This window comes from Pholcus phalangioides, unplaced genomic scaffold (genome assembly GCF_987345545.1).
Source record: "Pholcus phalangioides strain wild (caught in Gottingen) unplaced genomic scaffold, Ppha-v1.0 ptg000007l_1, whole genome shotgun sequence".
Classification (NCBI taxonomy): Eukaryota; Metazoa; Arthropoda; class Arachnida; order Araneae; family Pholcidae; genus Pholcus; species Pholcus phalangioides.
Genome location: NW_028301600.1, coordinates 51225488 through 51242258, shown reverse-complemented (window position 1 = coordinate 51242258; position 16771 = coordinate 51225488). Strand labels below are relative to the sequence as shown.

The following is a 16771-nucleotide window of genomic DNA, read 5'->3' as shown; positions in this document are numbered from 1 at the left end:
TTTTTTTAATGAAGTAGGGAATGTTTAGGGACAATTAGGGATTTTTTGTGATTTTCTTAAAAATTCGGGAGATTTAAGAACTTTTCGGGAGGTCGAGCCATGAAGCTAAAATTCGGGAGACTTGGCAGCTATGTACTTGTATTACAAATTGGATTCAGAAACACATTGTGGACTCGCAGGAGCATCGGAAATAGTGCACCAATACGTTGACCTTCTCTATAGTTGGTCTGTCTGGTCATGCTGGGCCAGTCCTTTTCCACTTATCCATTCCCAACATCATCTGAGTGTGGATGACCTACACAATCCTTACTTTTGGCATGCTTTTAAGCCCAATAATAAGGTTCCTCTCACAACCCACCAGAACATAAATGAATTCAAGCATCTATATGGTAGACAAATCAATACTTTTTCAAATGCCAACTTGTGCTTTCACAATCATGTGTCAATGGCAAGATGCTGATTCGTAAGGCTGTTATTCCTTTCTTGCAGTGTCTCTGCAAGTTACACAGCGCACTAAACTTGGACAAAGCATAAGCATGCACCTCCAGCTATTTACAGTTTTCTTTGTTATGGTATGCCTTCTCCTTTGTGCAAATTTCATTGTCCATGAGCGTACATAAAACTTGTACATTGGAAATAAGTCATTTTCATTTTAGTTTTGCCTAAAAGTGTGCAAATCATGACGCTGTCACTGACCATTGTGCTGGCCCTCGAATAGAAAGAAGTTGCCACCCCTGCCTTATATAATCAAGTTTTACATGATCATGCATTTTTTTTTTCAATATAAATTGAAAAAAAATCAAGACAGAATCTTAAAAAATATTTTCACCCTGTGGTGAAGAGAAGCCACTTATTTATATTGACATTAATCATTTTGGGTATTTAATGCAGTTTTATACTAGTGGTAATCAAATCCTCATCAGTGTTTTGTCCTCACTGGTATTCTTATGGCAGCAAAAGCTATTCAAGGCCAAATTGTTTAATTTTTTATTATTATTACTGTTATATAAATTTCACTAAAAACCAAGAGTGATCAATCACATCATCTATCTCATTTCTGTTATTAATTGCATGGTGAATTTGCACTCCCTTCAAGGAGGATTCCTCAAAAATGTCATAAAGTACTTACTCAGTGACATAGGTTTTCACGTAAGATTACCAGTCAAGAAAGTGGTAATGTACTGGTTTTCAGCTAAAAGGGAGAGAATAAAGCAGTGTTCATCTTTTGAAATAACAAGCTTAGGTTATCAAGCATCATGTCATACACTATCACAAATTGTTTAAAATGTCATTACCACCTTATTGACTAAAACATTTAATTTGATGAACTTGATAAAACAATTTTCAAGGTGATTTAAGCAAAGAAGAAGATGTTTTAGCCTTTCTGATTGAAAATCGTGATCGACCCGACAGCTTTATAGAATACATCAGCAGACGAGATCTGGAAATTATGCTTGAGGGGCCAACAATAGCTGTATATTTTTGTAAGTGAACTTTTTTTACAACTCTAAACAAAATTTCTGCACATTACAAAACAAAATTGTATCACATTTTAATGTGAAAATAATTAAATATAATTATTTCTATTATAAAGTTTTCTTTTCTAGGTCATTTAACAGTTCAGTAGACATGATAGAGGTTAAAAAATTCTGTTTGTGTTCTAGCACACAATAGCTGTCATTTAGAAAGGGTGGATACTATCAACCACCCAATAATCACACCCATGATTCCTTTTAAAAAATTAATAAGTGAAAAGTGTTTTCATTTTTTTGTATTGATCAATAATTATGGAGTTATGATGCATTAAAATGATGTCACTTTTGAATCCTGCCAAAATCACCAAACATGCACCAAATGTGTAACTTGGCATTTTTAAGCTGATAGCAATGCTACAACCCAGAGTGTAATGAAGAAAGCTAAAGCTGTGCAAAGCAGTTTTTTCCTTGTCCTTTCCTACAAAAAATTTCATTTAATAGTGAAGGAAAAAAAATTAATATTTGTGAATGATCTGAAGTATCTTAAACTTATCTTAAAATTACTTCTGCTGATGATGCTGTTATAACATGTCCTGCAGAAAATGATGTCTTAAAACATTATGCAAAGGGAATTAATTTAACTGATATATACACTACATTAACAAGAAACATATGCTTTACTTTGCATAGGTTTTTTCTATTTTACAATATAGTGCATGTATATGTATTAAGGGTAGTAACAGCAGATATGATTTCCAAATTAGAACTACATAAAGAACACACGCTTTGAGAAAAACATAAATATAATATCATCTTAGGTATATCGCTTCTTTAGATGTTAATTACAATGTCAATTATAGATTTAACACTAATAAACTTATATATTCATTATATCACTTTACTTTTGTACAGAAAAATTCAACGTGTGTGTGTGGGGGTTCACAATGAAACACACACCTATATGACCAAGACAACAAGAAATTTTACACAAGATTATGAAACCTAAAAAAGACACTTGTTCAGAAATATTTTTTATATTCAGCACCTAAATCTTATAACACACTCGATTATAATATAAAATTAATAAAAAAGAAAATATAATCTCTCTCAAAAAACTAATTATAGTTTACATAAATTTTCTGCAATAATGCATGAATAAAATTCAATACTATAGTTACAACAACATATGTTTATTGTAACTACGTATATTGTAATCCCCAAAGCAGAATGTGCCAAAATCTGTGATGCTGAACAATTTGTGAGAATTTTAAGAAAAGTACAAAAAAAACCTTTATTATATGTATGGGGATTTTTACTTCAGAACATTTCCAGTCAGCTGAGGGCTTGTCTCAGAACAGTGCTAAACATTCTGCTTTGGGGATTGTAATGGTTGAGATTCAATAGTATGTGTTTGCAATGCTGAAAATTCTTTTGTGACTAGACCCTAGACACATACAGATCATATTAGATTTCTTGTGTAACCATTATTGAAAATCTGTAATTAGTTACCCCCCCCCCCAATGTATGTAATTAGTTACCCCCCCCCCCAATGTATTTTCACCTCCATATTTTTTTTTATGTTATTATTTGTTTTGCTGTGCATGCCAATAATAATTATCAGATTATTATTATATTTATCAGATGAAGAAAACTGCACAATATGTGACAATATTCTAACAGTATTGGAGAATATTGATGATGATGTTGATCGCTATAATGTGCAACTGATAAAAACAGATGATGTGCAGTTTGCAACTGAGCTTGGAGTCACCGTCATCCCCTCTTTAGTGTATTTTGAAAATATGATCCCAAGTATATTCGATGGTAATTTTTTTTATGGTTTTTCAATTTGAGTATCAATTTTTAATGTCATTCAAGAATTAAACTGTTGTGGTTCATTTTCCTACCATACCAATTATGTCGAGGTCAATTAAGTTGGGTTGACATGTGTTCTTCGATCAATCTCCACAAAAAAAAAAATTCAGATTTTCTGCAAAAGACATACCATGTGAACAACAAAGAATGTGTGTCCACTCTACACAAGAGATCGGTGGTTCAGATTTTGGATGTTTTAGGATATTGGACAAAATGATAACACAAAAGGGAAGAATCTAGGCAACCACAAGATTCACACAGCTCAGCCTACCACAATAAAATAAAATGACAGAAGCCCAATAATTATTCACAAGACAAACACAATAATATCTAAATTTGACAGTTTATTATTAGACATGACTTTTCTGGGTTAAAAATGTCAGACGTGTTTGTCAAAGGGGGAAAATTGTCCCACGACTTTTTCCACCATGACATATCTTATGAATGGAAAAAAATTTTTTAGTAAAGAAAGAAACCCAACTAAAGTTCTAGTTAAATTTGCAAACAGGTAAATTACCCAATTTACCAATTACCCAATTTGGCTGGAAAATATACACAAATAAAATACATATTGAAGAAATATTGAAAAAAATTTCCATAATTAATATGGATGTCCATAAAATGGCAACCAAATGCAAAAACCCACTGTTAATGAATGATAATGAGATTAACAGAACTTAACTTTAAGAAATGTGTATAAAAAATGTAATTATCATGGAAATATAGATAGTCTCTTTCTTACTCTCATCATGAATATCATAGCAGCAATTATGTAGAGAAATGATGCCTGATCAATTAAACAATTTGTGGAGGATGTTCTGTAAAACAAAAATTTTTTGAATGAGTACTAGTCATGTATCTTTTGCTTTTTGGAGTTGCTTTGTGCAATACTAAGTAAAATCCCAGGATTCTCATGAATTCATATCTATGCGGGTTAAAGATCTATGTCAGTGATTCCTAAGGTCGATAAAATACTCGCCTAAAGTACCAAAGGATGATTAGAGGTGTCGTGAGTTCGATACCCGGTTTGTCCTTGTCAGAAAACTTTCCTAACACGGGTACAACAGCGACATGATCGCAGAAAAAATTGCTATGCAGGGAGTCCCCCATCGAGGGGTTAGAGCACCAACCTCTCAATGAGCATAAAAAACAAGCCTGCCATTCGGAATCAGCAATAAATTGTAGGTCCCAGTCTAATTACCCATCGTGTGCAGAAAATGACCGTGGTGCAACAAAAATGATCAAATGATGATTCCCAAACAGTATGCCATGGTATGACCACAAAATAATTGGTAGATAAAATTATATTGGATGTAGTGATTTGGCAATTAGGCTTTTATTCCCCATTGGTATGTCATGACACTTTCAAGTTAGCATCAAAGTGCTTGATAATCAAGTAGGGCTCCTGCATGATATTTAAAATTCTAATTTTATTTCCAAGGGTGCCAGGAACATAAAAGGTTTTAAAATTTCCAGGAAATCGTAGTGTCTGCCATGAACTCCCATTTATAACAGTAGCAACTAAACATATCTATCAGCGAGAAATTCCTCTAATAACTGAGGAAATTCTTCCCAGTACTAGTAAATATAATAGTGATTCCATCTATTGGATTGCAAAAGAACTAAAACGTTTCATACTCCTATCAAGAGATGTCACCACAAGAACAATTTTTGTCAAATCATAATAATACTATTACTGCAGTCTACCAATATTGCAGCAGTGCTTTTGTACATAATGTAATTAATTTTTTCCTTTTTAAGTAATTGTTTTTTCAACTTTACATTAGTTTTTTTTATAATTCTACTATTAGGCCGTGGGGCCCTCAGTTAGAAAGTCATGGACCCCTGGTGGTCCAGGCACCCCCTAATTGGGACTCACTAATCTATATGATATACCAAATTTGCCAAACTTTCCAAGAATGTAAACCTTGCATGCACACTTGCATTCTGACAGATTTACCAATTGAAGTTGATAAATACAATACATGCTACCTTGTATACAAAATTCATTCAATGCTAAAATTGAAAAAGTTCAGTAAAATAGTACTTTATCAAACTAGTTAAAAATTAAATATTTTTCTATATTATGAATTCTACTTTTCAATAATTTTCAACCAGGGGATTTAACTAAAGAGGATGAAGTGCTAAGATGGCTAGTTCAACAGAAAACTGAAGATACCATTGAAAACATCAATCGTGATATGCTACGTTGCTTGCTTTTAGAGCAAGATTACCTTGCAATTTACTTCTGTGAGTATAATCAATATACAATGGGTCCAGCTTAATGTGATTATGTTTGGATTGAAAAAATTTTATAACAGACAGTTCGTAACAATGGAAATAAATTTAAAAAAATAAATTCAACTTTATCTATGATGTGTTGTTGATAAAAACAATTGGATATGCATAGCAGTAAAACTAACCATTATGTTGTGAATATGCTTGAATTCTGAAAGTATGCAAAAAATAAGGAGTGCTGAAACACTGAACTTAAAAAAAAAGCAGCTCAATAGCTTCTCACAATGATTGTATTTTAACAACATGCTAGTGACACCATTTCTGAAATGGACAGCAATTTAAAGGCATAGAACCATCAAGGGCAGCTCATCATAAAGGTGTGTGCACCCTCCTAGATGATTTAAAGGCATTAGTTTAATTACATTAAAGGTCTAAATGTTAATTTAATGATATCATGTCTATTTTATTGAAAAATATTCTAAAGCGAATGTGGTTTAGATTCGCAGGCAAATTATTTAGAAACAACAAGCCCTGCAAATCTTTTTGGCACTCAAAGAGTAGCACCCTAGCCCTGATTAGGATTTTGATCCTATTCAAAAATTGGGAGTGATGTAGCACTGGAATTCTATTTGAGAGAAAATAAACATCTTCCGGTCCCAAATTCCCTCTACACTGACGCACATCAAGAATGGTTGTTTGCACACAATGCTTTAAAAACTAAATGATGATAAAAAGATCAATGATTTCATCCTTAATTATTTGTGTTATAACTTTATTTTGTTTAAAAAATATTCTATGATGCTTTAAAATATTCAAAAACTGCTGAAAAAAGCTATGGAGTCGCAGAGAACGCCTGCTGTCTTTCTAGGTGTATTCCTCCTACCAATCTTTCTAATATTAATGACTAGTTAAGAGTTTAATGTTTACCTAGAACAGCATTTCTTAACCTTTTTTGCCTAATGCATCTTTTAACCATATTTTTTTTCTTGAAATTCCTCTCTTAACCAGGGCCTGTCATACAAGAGAGAAACCTTTTCTAAGAATTTGTAGTGTACAAAAATTGGACACACAATAATGAAGGACCCATGCTAATTACCCCCTTGGCCTCTCCCTCTAGTGGATTTTAAAAGTATTCACATTTTTCCCACCATATTTCACTTAAATGCTTCACATCTGGTTTTTTTTTCACAGGTCTCTGTGACTCCCTTACTCACATGCCATAGGTTCCCCGTAGCCCCTTATACAGGGCCATAACTAGATACTTGGTCACCCAAGTCAAGCATGAATTTTGGTGTTGAACAAGTAGTCATAGGAAAGCAATTCAACCTCTCCCCCACTCTGTTCCAGCACCTGAGGCACAAAGCCTGCCTACCCCTCCCCCTCTTCCCTAGTTACAGCCTTCCTATTATAATATCCTAGGTCCCTGGTTAAAAACCAGTGATCTGGAGCAGCAGTTCTTGATCTTTCTGGACCTAAAAGCCATTAAAATACCTGAAAGAGTTCAGATCACTAACTTGTAGTATATGAGTCTTTAGCAGCACTTGCCAAGCATGAAAACACACATAACACTTTCCAGATTGGAAAATTCATTAGAAATTCCTCAAAAGAATGTTTACGAGGTGCTTAAAGTTCAGTAGTTATAGTATATGGGTACATCTTATATTTAAACCCATGTGAATATCATCAGTTGTTTGTGATATACAAGTGTACAATTTCCATTTAATTTCATTTTAGTTATAACTAAATTTAGTTATCTAGTTTAGTTATCAAGTCTGCCTGAGGACCAGCTTTCCCCTCTTTGTGGACCGCATGTTAAGAAATGCTTATCAGGAGCATAGATCTAATTGAATGTCAGGGCTCTCCAATATTAAAAACTAAAATTTTCAATTAGTATTACATTAATGTAACACTAATAGCTCCAGGGGTAAGCTTGGAATAGCTTACCCCTGGAGGTAGTAAATTGTAACACAATTGACACGTTTAAAAAGAAATACGATAAACATGTTGGGGTAAATCGAGAAGCTATCCATTCTTAGAATAAGACAACCATAAGTATTCTTTATGGGCATTGTATAATATTTTATCATGTGTATATATTGTTTATAATTTGTGTTCATTGCATTTTTAATTGGGTTGCTGTATTTTTGAAACATATGACATCCATATTTTTATGGGCATCTTTTTATCAGCCACCTCGTTGGGCATTTTGCCTGTTGTGGCGTTGTATTTGTATTTGTATTAAAAATAGCTATATTTGATAAATATTCATGTTTGCTTGTGTTCCATGGAACTGTCTCATAACCATCAAGCATTCTGTGGCAACTAAATAATTTCAAACTTGTGGTATATAATACAAAGGTATACATCTTAGTGCAGATTTTAGACTACTGTGTCTGTAGCCTTTTGAGAAAGAAAAGTTCTGAATAAAAATTAATATTTGAGAAATATTTTTTGTGGGTAATTTTTCAAATTTATATCAAATGGTTATATGGATGCGAGTAAAAGGATCTGCATGTTTTTCCTTAAGCATAAGCACCAGCCCCTTCCACTCTAAAGGTTTTATTAGTAGTGATACAAAATTACTACAGAAAGTTTTTGTGTGGATCATATATGGATGCAAATCATAGGACCTTTTCTCTTAAAATAAGGAAATTTATATGTTTGGATTACAGGTAAGAAATTAAGGCAGTTCAAAGATGAGAGCAAAAAATATTTGATAAAATACTTCAATCTGTGAATTAATTTGACCTACAAGCATGAAAATGCATAAGAAAATAATTATTTAATGTATAAAATCTCAGGTGCTTTCAACAAATTTAACATAGTGATGTTAGAGTGTACTGTGTGTTCTGTATTTACCTTGTAAGTGATACTACTTTTATTTTACTAGAATGCATTTTACTGTGCTACACTAATTAATTTTCATATAAGCATTAATTTCTTTTTCAAAATGAAGATTGCTTTAGGAAAAATTTTCATTAGTCTAAGTACCACATTAATTTTACTTTTCTCTTGGACTAAGAATATTTAGTCAACACATGCTAATGATATATTTGTATACCAGAGGTGAAGAGCACTATGTCCATTTTTGACTACACATAGGTATAGGATGCTAAATCTTTATATCAATAATTAACAGATATTCACTTAATAAAACGAGAGTTCTATAGAAAGGTATACTAAAAAAAATCTTTAAACAGCTCCCCTATACATTTTACCTTTTGTGACATGGTGCCTTTTACTTCTGGCATACAGATATTTCACTTAATATTTTAGACGAAGAAAATGATAAAGACAGCAAGGATATTCTAAAACATCTGGAACAGATTGATGATGATTGCAGTGACTATGAAGTGACATTATTGAAAATGTCCGATAACCTGATGGCCAAGAAATATAAAGTTCGTAACCCTCCTGGGCTAGTGTTTTTTCGACATGGTATACCCATAAAATTCTCTGGTATGTAATGATTTTTGTAGCCATGAGCCCTTTTATTCAATGTGCAAGTTCATCAAATGAAGCACAACACAGTCAGACCCACTTATAACGAAGTCGAAAAAAACAGTGAATTTGTTCATTATACACGAACTTTGTTATATTGGTACTGGCTTGGAAAATAGTACAATTAAACATAATTTACAAGCACATGCCAATTTTTTAATAATATAAGTGCTTTAAAAATAGATTGTATAAAAATTAAGTCTGTATATTTAAAAAAAAAAAATTTGATTGAAATTTTACACCATTTTATACGTGAACAAGGTGAATGCTTTGGGTTAAAAACATATTTGCCTAATAAGCATGTCTAATGGGAAGTCTTTTCTTTTAGTATGGTCCTGGTAATTGCCAACTGTATAGCTTCTTATTTTGAAAGCAATAGGAAGTGCTTTGTGCTTGGACATTCACAAAATTTACTCGCACATGATAACACTACCACAACCAATGCCCGAATCTAGTTGAAGAAAAGTGGCAACAGGGGCATCGAAAGTGTTTTAGACCTGTGATGATTGAATTGAGTTTTACGTAGAAAACTTTGATTTCTCAATCGATTCTGGGGCTGCTCTGACGAGCAATAAAAAATACTGCAGGGAGCACCCAACAGCACCTCGGCTCTAATGCCACTGGTGGCAAATGTAACAAAGACATTTTGGAGGTTATGGAGAATAAAATAACCTTTCTCATCTTTCTTCTAAGACTTTCCTCCAAGTAAAATAGGACTCAATGGAGAACAGTAAAAAAAATAAGCAAAGATTTTACAATAAACACCAAAAAAGGCACCAATAGAATTTCTTCCAGGGGAAAAAAGAGGAACATGTTCAGCTGTAGCTATGCATTGTAGAAAGGTAAATTTTCAGGTAAGACTTAGATAAGAATACAAAGAAATTCTCAAAAATTCTTGTTTTAAAAACCGGTTGAAAATTCGTTATAGGCTTACTTTATTGAAATCAGTGTTCATTATAAGCAATCAAAATAACACAGATAACCAATACAAAATTCACAGGACATGAGAAAACATTGTTATATGTGATAATTCGTAATATCCATGTTCGTTATAACCGGGTCCGACTATATTAGCAATAAAGTTTTATCTTTTATGGCAATTAATAAAGTTATGTCTTCTATCAAATATTATTGCTATCTATTTGTAATTGAATAAGTCTCATTATATACCAATGCATATGATCAAGAAAATAACCTAGAGAGAAAAATGTTTCAATGCTTTAATTTACATTTATAAATTCAACAATCACCTTATACTTATGTATAAATAGTTAGAAAAATTTTTCTTCATTATTTTCATGTTCTGTTATTTTAAAGCAGAGTTAGTTTGATTTGAGGATTTCAAAAGTTTTTCAATGATCTTGTGCAGCATGAAGTCTGTTTCATTTGTAAAGAAGTAAATATTATGTAGTGTTTTGTTTCTCTTCTGTGATTTACAATGCCATAAAATGGTTTAAATGTAAAAAGGTTAACATTCTGTAGGTATGTGTGCAGTGATACCTCAGCTAATAAAGATAATTCATTATGGAATCACATTCATTAACTGAAATACAATTTTTCATAGGTTTCTATGGAAAATCATTTGATTTGTTCTGGATTTGGCTCAAAATTTATCTTCTGCAAATGTCCTCCTGTCCTATATTGAAATGCTGGATCCTGCTCCTAAATGCTCTATAGACCCCTTCTCATTTGCCCAAGATTCTGTAATGGCTACAAAGTCTGGGCAAAATACAAATTAATCTAGCTTGAATGATAGAAATTCTGATGAGGATTGGTATGAAAATTCAGCTCATAATGTGGCTGTGTTATGTTAGCTCGTGATTCATATCAACTAAAATATTTGTTAGCCAAAGTTGAAAAATACAAGGAAAAAATATTTTTTAGTTGAAAATAAGAAGTGTTCAGTTGAAATTGATGTGTACAATTTTTGTTACCTTAAAAAAATATTGTATCAAAAACTCAATTTATATATATATTTGATTGTCAATCAAAACCAAAAATGTTCTTGAAGGAGATTTGCATGATGAAGAAGACGTCCTTGAATGGTTGACCAGTCCAGAGAACATGGAGAGTAGTGACAGTATTGAGAAAGTCAATCGGCGAATGTTGGAGAGAGTGCTTGCCAGAAGTGATTTCCTTGCAGTCTTCTTTTGTATGTACCATTAAAATTTCCATTAATACAGGGTGGGCAAAAAGTGTGTAGAAACTTTAAAAATTCATGTAAACCGGAAAAATAACTGAAATAAAAAACGGTTTGCAGGGTTAGCATCGCTAGGTCACGGGGATTTTTAAAGACGGGGAAAAAAATAACAAAAAACAACCAATAGATGGTGCTGGTATGAGCGACTTCGATGGAAATATGCAAATGAGATGGTTATAAGAACTTATGCTCCTAATCCACAATCAGGTCACCATTGTAAACCGTGTATGTGAATGAATGGTGAAGGAAAAAATACTTAAAATGTAAAATAGATGCTGGTGTACACTCATCCAACATGTGGGAAATTTTCTAGCAGAATGGAAATGATAGGCAGTTGGGACAAAATGACAATTTAATTAGCATTGCATGATTTCTAAATTCATGTAAACATCACAAAAACAAAATCATAAGAAAAAAACCTATTACTTATACAGGAAATGTTCAATATGTTGTCCACTCTGTTTTTCTATTAGCTGGAAACAGGGCTGCAACACTAGATGCTTGGTCAGCCGGGACAAGCACACATTTTGGTGCCCTCTTGTAATGTTGAATTAAAGGTTAAAGGATGAAATTTGCATCCCTTCTGGTCTGGCACTAGAACTGCCTGCTCCCCCCTAGTTGCGGCCCTGAGTGGAACTACAAAAACAGTTGTTGAACAACAGATCGGAATGTGTCATTTTAATGTCATGGATGTGCTTTCAATTCAGCCAAGTTTTATATCTGACCACTGTATACAACATTCTTGAGGTACCCCCAAAGCCAAAAGTTGCTACTGATGAAGTGAATGCGGTGGCCAGGGGTTGTGTTATACTCTTATTCCTAAAATTGTTCTTCAGCAGTTGCTTTACTGGTGTTGCAATGTGCATCTTGATAAAATTTGTACTATCCTCACACAATGATGCTGTTGAAGTGCCGAAATGATGTGGTTGTGCAAAAGAGATTATACCACTGGCAGAATATAGCATCATCTATTGGTACATTTTGAAGTTTTTTCTTTGCTGAACAAAATTCCATTGCTTCAGGAGTAGTCAGACAATTTTCAAGTCATTCTGACCAGTGGTTGTTATTTTACTGAGTTTTGGAATCAGAATTTCAACTATAATCACCCTGTATAGGAAGTGCAAGTATTATGGAAATACCAGGTTTTCTCTGCCTCTCTGCCTTCAGGTATGGCCCCCAAGGGGAACAGTGATAAACATTTTTTTTCAAAATGCACTGTGATGCTATATAGTCGGTGTCGCTTGGTTTTCACCATCATGGCTGCTAGAGGAGAACATTTGTTTTTCCACTTCCAGAAATTTACTTTAGCAAGTTTTCAAAAATGTTTATTAATTATTAGAAGTGTGCCCAATAATTTAAAGCTAAGCACAGTGTATATCACAAGTGTATTGAGTATTGCATTTTATTGTGCTATGCCCATTTTTAGCTAACAATTTTTGCCAGTTGGATGAGACGCTGTTTTCTCACAGTACCATAGAACCTTGATTAACTGGGGGGGGGGGGGGGGGGGTAATGGTGAAAGCACAAAAAACTATCAAATATTAAGCCTGGTGGTGATATACAGTACGAGATGTGCTGCTTCTTGTGGAAAGAAAATGTCTGCAAGGTAATGAACCTATATATCCTGCTTTCAAAGTAGTTGTCTTATTTTTTGGTCCAGGATTATTTCACTGTTCTTAATCATGCCAAATAAGTTTTCCACTTAACTGCTCTTATTTGATGAGCCATCATATTTTCCTTCTTTTTGGGATTGAATGTTTTAATATTAGTCTCAAATCTCCAACATAGAGGTGAACCTTGCTATAACAACAAAATACCCATTCCAAAGAAACTAAGTGTTCTGTTGTTGCAGGCCCTGGAAAATGAGAACCCGAATTCTTTCTTTGACCCCTCCTGAAAAATTACTGGGTGAGGGCACCAAACTGCATATTTGCCCCATATGAGTCTATTCTTGTCTCTGCCCAAGGCCTTGTCTGTTCCTTCATATTTTCCCATCTTAGATATGGCTCAAAAGAGTGATAGCGTGCGGTGCCTCGTTAATTTTTATTAGTCCAAAATTTAAAAATTTACAATCTAAACAAAAACCTTGGATGCTGCCCTTACAATCTGCTGCCTGGGTGCAATGCACCCTTAGCATCCTCGCTTAATCCCCTGTGTGAAATAATACCCCAGTTTGTATAAAATGTGTGATGCAATCCTCATTCATGAACTTGCTAAAGATAGAACATAGAATAATGCCCAAGGTTAGAAAATATGGTAAGAATAAGAAATTTTGGCTGCTGTATATAACTTTTAAGTGTAACTAAGATATTTTATATAAAAAAATATATATATATTCAGGCTACTTTTATGCAATTTTGGAAAAAAAAAAACACTTGTATCACTTCAAGATATACCATTAGAATGTACCCCAAGGTTAGAAAATGTTGTAAGAATGATATATACAAGGAGAAAATATATAAAGGCCACCTGGCTAAAATCAGTATGGTTTAAAATAAACAACCCTGTGGCTGTCATTACATATTTTTTTCAGCATGCATAAAAAATATTTCCCCTTCCCTTGCAAAAAAAATCATAAGTGTAGGGTTACATAAATATGAAAACAATAAAATACCTTACAGAATACAATAAATAAGACAATATTAAAAAATCTGTGGTATAAGAAATACATTAATGACATGATACAGTGAGTGATATGTAATATCAAATAAAATAAATATTTGAAAAATACATTATAATCAAAATTTATCTTTTATTGTCAGAAAAGAATTTTAAACATAAAGTTGCTTTACAATTATTTTATTCTTCCTCTTTTCAGACAGGAAGGCCCATTGCAGAGGATGTGTTAAAGCTCTTGAAGAACTTGAAAAAATTGATGATGATGCAGAGCAACTATCCATTCAATTTGTAAAAATTGAAGACCCAAAACTTGCAAGATCAATGGGAGTTTTTAGTGTTCCATCTATTGTTTTCTTCAGATACGGCAATACTGATGATCCAGTTGTCTTTGCAGGTGAAATGTAGCATTGTATTTACTTATTTTAAATATTATCAAAATATAGACAGGGTTCATAGATAACGGCATATGGCATTTTACTGGTGAACCGTTGATCCTAGAGGTATATTTTCAATTAGAAAAAGTATCCAAATAATGTGTAGTATTCAGATATGTCATTCATGTTGCAAGGGGTTGGGTAGTTATTAAAATAAAAAAAATTAACTTTTTATGCCATCTCCGTGTGCCCAAAAACCCTATTAGAAAGTTATTGACTTGTCTCCTGGTGCCAACTAAAGAAATTCCATGTTTCTAAGTGCAATATTCACTGAGATATTCAAATTCAAAAATGGGGGAAAGTTGGAAAAAACAGCATTAAATGTGGGAGAAGCATTTTACTTTCCCGAATGGGCACACGGAAACGTTATAAAAAATTCATTTGCTCCCTTGCAAACATAAATGACATATTTAAGTACTACACGTTATTTGGGTACTTTTTTCCTAATCAGAAGTATGCCTCTAGGATCAACAGTTTGCCAGTAAAATTTCATAGTCCCTGTTGCCTATGCATCCTGTATATTAATCAACAAAAATAGTTTATATTTTAATTAAAATTTATTTGTATTTGGCAGGTAATGTTCGAAATGGTGATGAAATTTTGAGCTGGCTTAAATCAGAGAAGGATCCTGGAAGTGATATGATTGAAGAAATGGATGGTGATGAGTTGGAAGAACTCATAGAGACAGCTGATTTTTTAGCTGTATTGTTCTGTAAGTACAACAAAAATTGAAAATGAACTGTATTGAGAGTTTCACAAATGAATTAATTTATTTATACTAGTACAGATCATGGCTACCTGTTGTATCTGACCATTTTATCTGTGAAAAGCTGTTGCTTTCTTCCTCTGCTTAGCTTTGGAATTTGCCCTTCAATATGTTCTTAACCCTTTCACGACTAAGGGAAACATTTTTCCCCATTTTAAAATTGATGATTGTTGTTTTTAATTATGACCTTATCTGCATTTTTTATACAGAATGTCAAAATAGAACATATGTCGAACACAATTATGTAAACGGGAACGTTAAAAAAAAGAACTGTCAAATCAATAATAATCTAAAATAAACAGTTACCTAATATTTACTCTTAGCAACCTTATGAACCTGTAAGGGTTAAAGGGGCAAGTTCCAAATAAAATCTTTATCAACAATATTTTGCAAGTCAAGAAAAAATATTATCATAGAGACACTTTTTCATTATATTGAGGCATCATTTATGCTTCAGTTGGTATGGTTTCAAGATGAGTGTTATTGGTGCTACCAGAAAAGAATGTTTATTTTTCACACAAGAAATTTAGAGGATAATTAATGCATTTGATCTAAAATGCATTTGAGCTATGCATTGGCGTATGCAGGAGGGGAGGGGTCAAGCCGAGATTATAGTGTTATTTTGCAGGGAAAAACTTAAACCCCTCTTGGAATTCTGCATCCTTTTTTTGAAAATGTTCATTGGTAGCATTGGATAATTTGAAGGAATGAAATATACATAATGCAAATATTAGCAATAAAAAACATTCAGTAGATGCAGCTTATTGGAATTATGGATAATGTTATCATTGGATATTGTTATCACTTTCCCAATATATATAGACTGGACGTATATCCCAACATATGAAAAATGAACTATCAAGACTTCCTTTTAATATTATCTTTTTTGTCCAAATTTTTTTTACGAATTTTGAAAGTAAGGTTGAGCCAGACTTGCTTCCCTATAAGTTATAATTATCACCCTACAGACTATGTAGGAGGTCACAAAGGAGATGTTCCCTACCCATGTCCTTCCCATGGGTATGGTCCGGGACGATTCTTGCCTTTTTTGTTTTTTTACGCTATAAATTCACTATAGAGGGTGCTCATGAAAAGTCTGGTCTGGGGGCCCAGACTTTTCATTCCTGTGCCATCTTAACGCATGGGCCTACCTGGGCATAGCCTAGGTGCATCAAGAGAAGAGGGTACCTCACAAAAATGAGAACCCCTTGAAATTTTTGCGAATTTGTCAGGTAAGGGCCTCAGAAAAATCACTTGGCTCAGGGCTCCACGATGCTCTTTAGATGACCCTGGGGCCCAATAAAGGTTCCAGCCTAGGGGCCCTACTCCAGGATGTGCGGACATGTCCCTACCCTCCTTTGTTGATAATTATCTTCATACTCCACTTGTGTTTTTATTCATTGGTTCTATGTATATACGATAACGTGTTTATAATGGATATCCTGTAGTGGAGGCATATGAAAGGTAAAAAAAGTCTCAATAAGGTCTAGTCTATTATAGATCTTGGATATCGATAGATCAGCGGTTCCCAAACTGTGCTCCATAAAGAGATTGAAATAACAGGTTAAACAAATAAAATAATGTTTTGAAATTAAAAATTTTTGGCTGCCATAAATTATCTGTCAGTAATTATTGACACAATAAGTAAGTTTTGTATCATGAA

The 16771-nt window shown here is 33.3% G+C and overlaps 1 protein-coding gene and 1 long non-coding RNA gene across 2 annotated transcripts in view; one reads left to right on the top strand and one right to left on the bottom strand.

Moving 5' to 3' along the window:
• LOC149085456 (uncharacterized) overlaps nucleotides 1-16771 on the top strand; it is a 130780-nt gene that overhangs the window by 91582 nt on the left and 22427 nt on the right. The window contains exons 19-25 of the mRNA XM_089233471.1: nucleotides 1350-1484; nucleotides 3117-3299; nucleotides 5469-5600; nucleotides 8865-9047; nucleotides 11101-11241; nucleotides 14108-14302; nucleotides 14917-15054. Of these exons, the coding sequence (XP_089089597.1) occupies nucleotides 1350-1484; nucleotides 3117-3299; nucleotides 5469-5600; nucleotides 8865-9047; nucleotides 11101-11241; nucleotides 14108-14302; nucleotides 14917-15054 (1107 nt within the window). The remainder of the gene's footprint in view (nucleotides 1-1349; nucleotides 1485-3116; nucleotides 3300-5468; nucleotides 5601-8864; nucleotides 9048-11100; nucleotides 11242-14107; nucleotides 14303-14916; nucleotides 15055-16771) is intronic.
• Nucleotides 1-16771, bottom strand: part of LOC149085457 (uncharacterized) — a 45374-nt gene that overhangs the window by 10197 nt on the left and 18406 nt on the right. Inside the window, exon 3 of the long non-coding RNA XR_016192850.1 lies at nucleotides 1130-1192. This is a non-coding gene — a long non-coding RNA (uncharacterized LOC149085457). The remainder of the gene's footprint in view (nucleotides 1-1129; nucleotides 1193-16771) is intronic.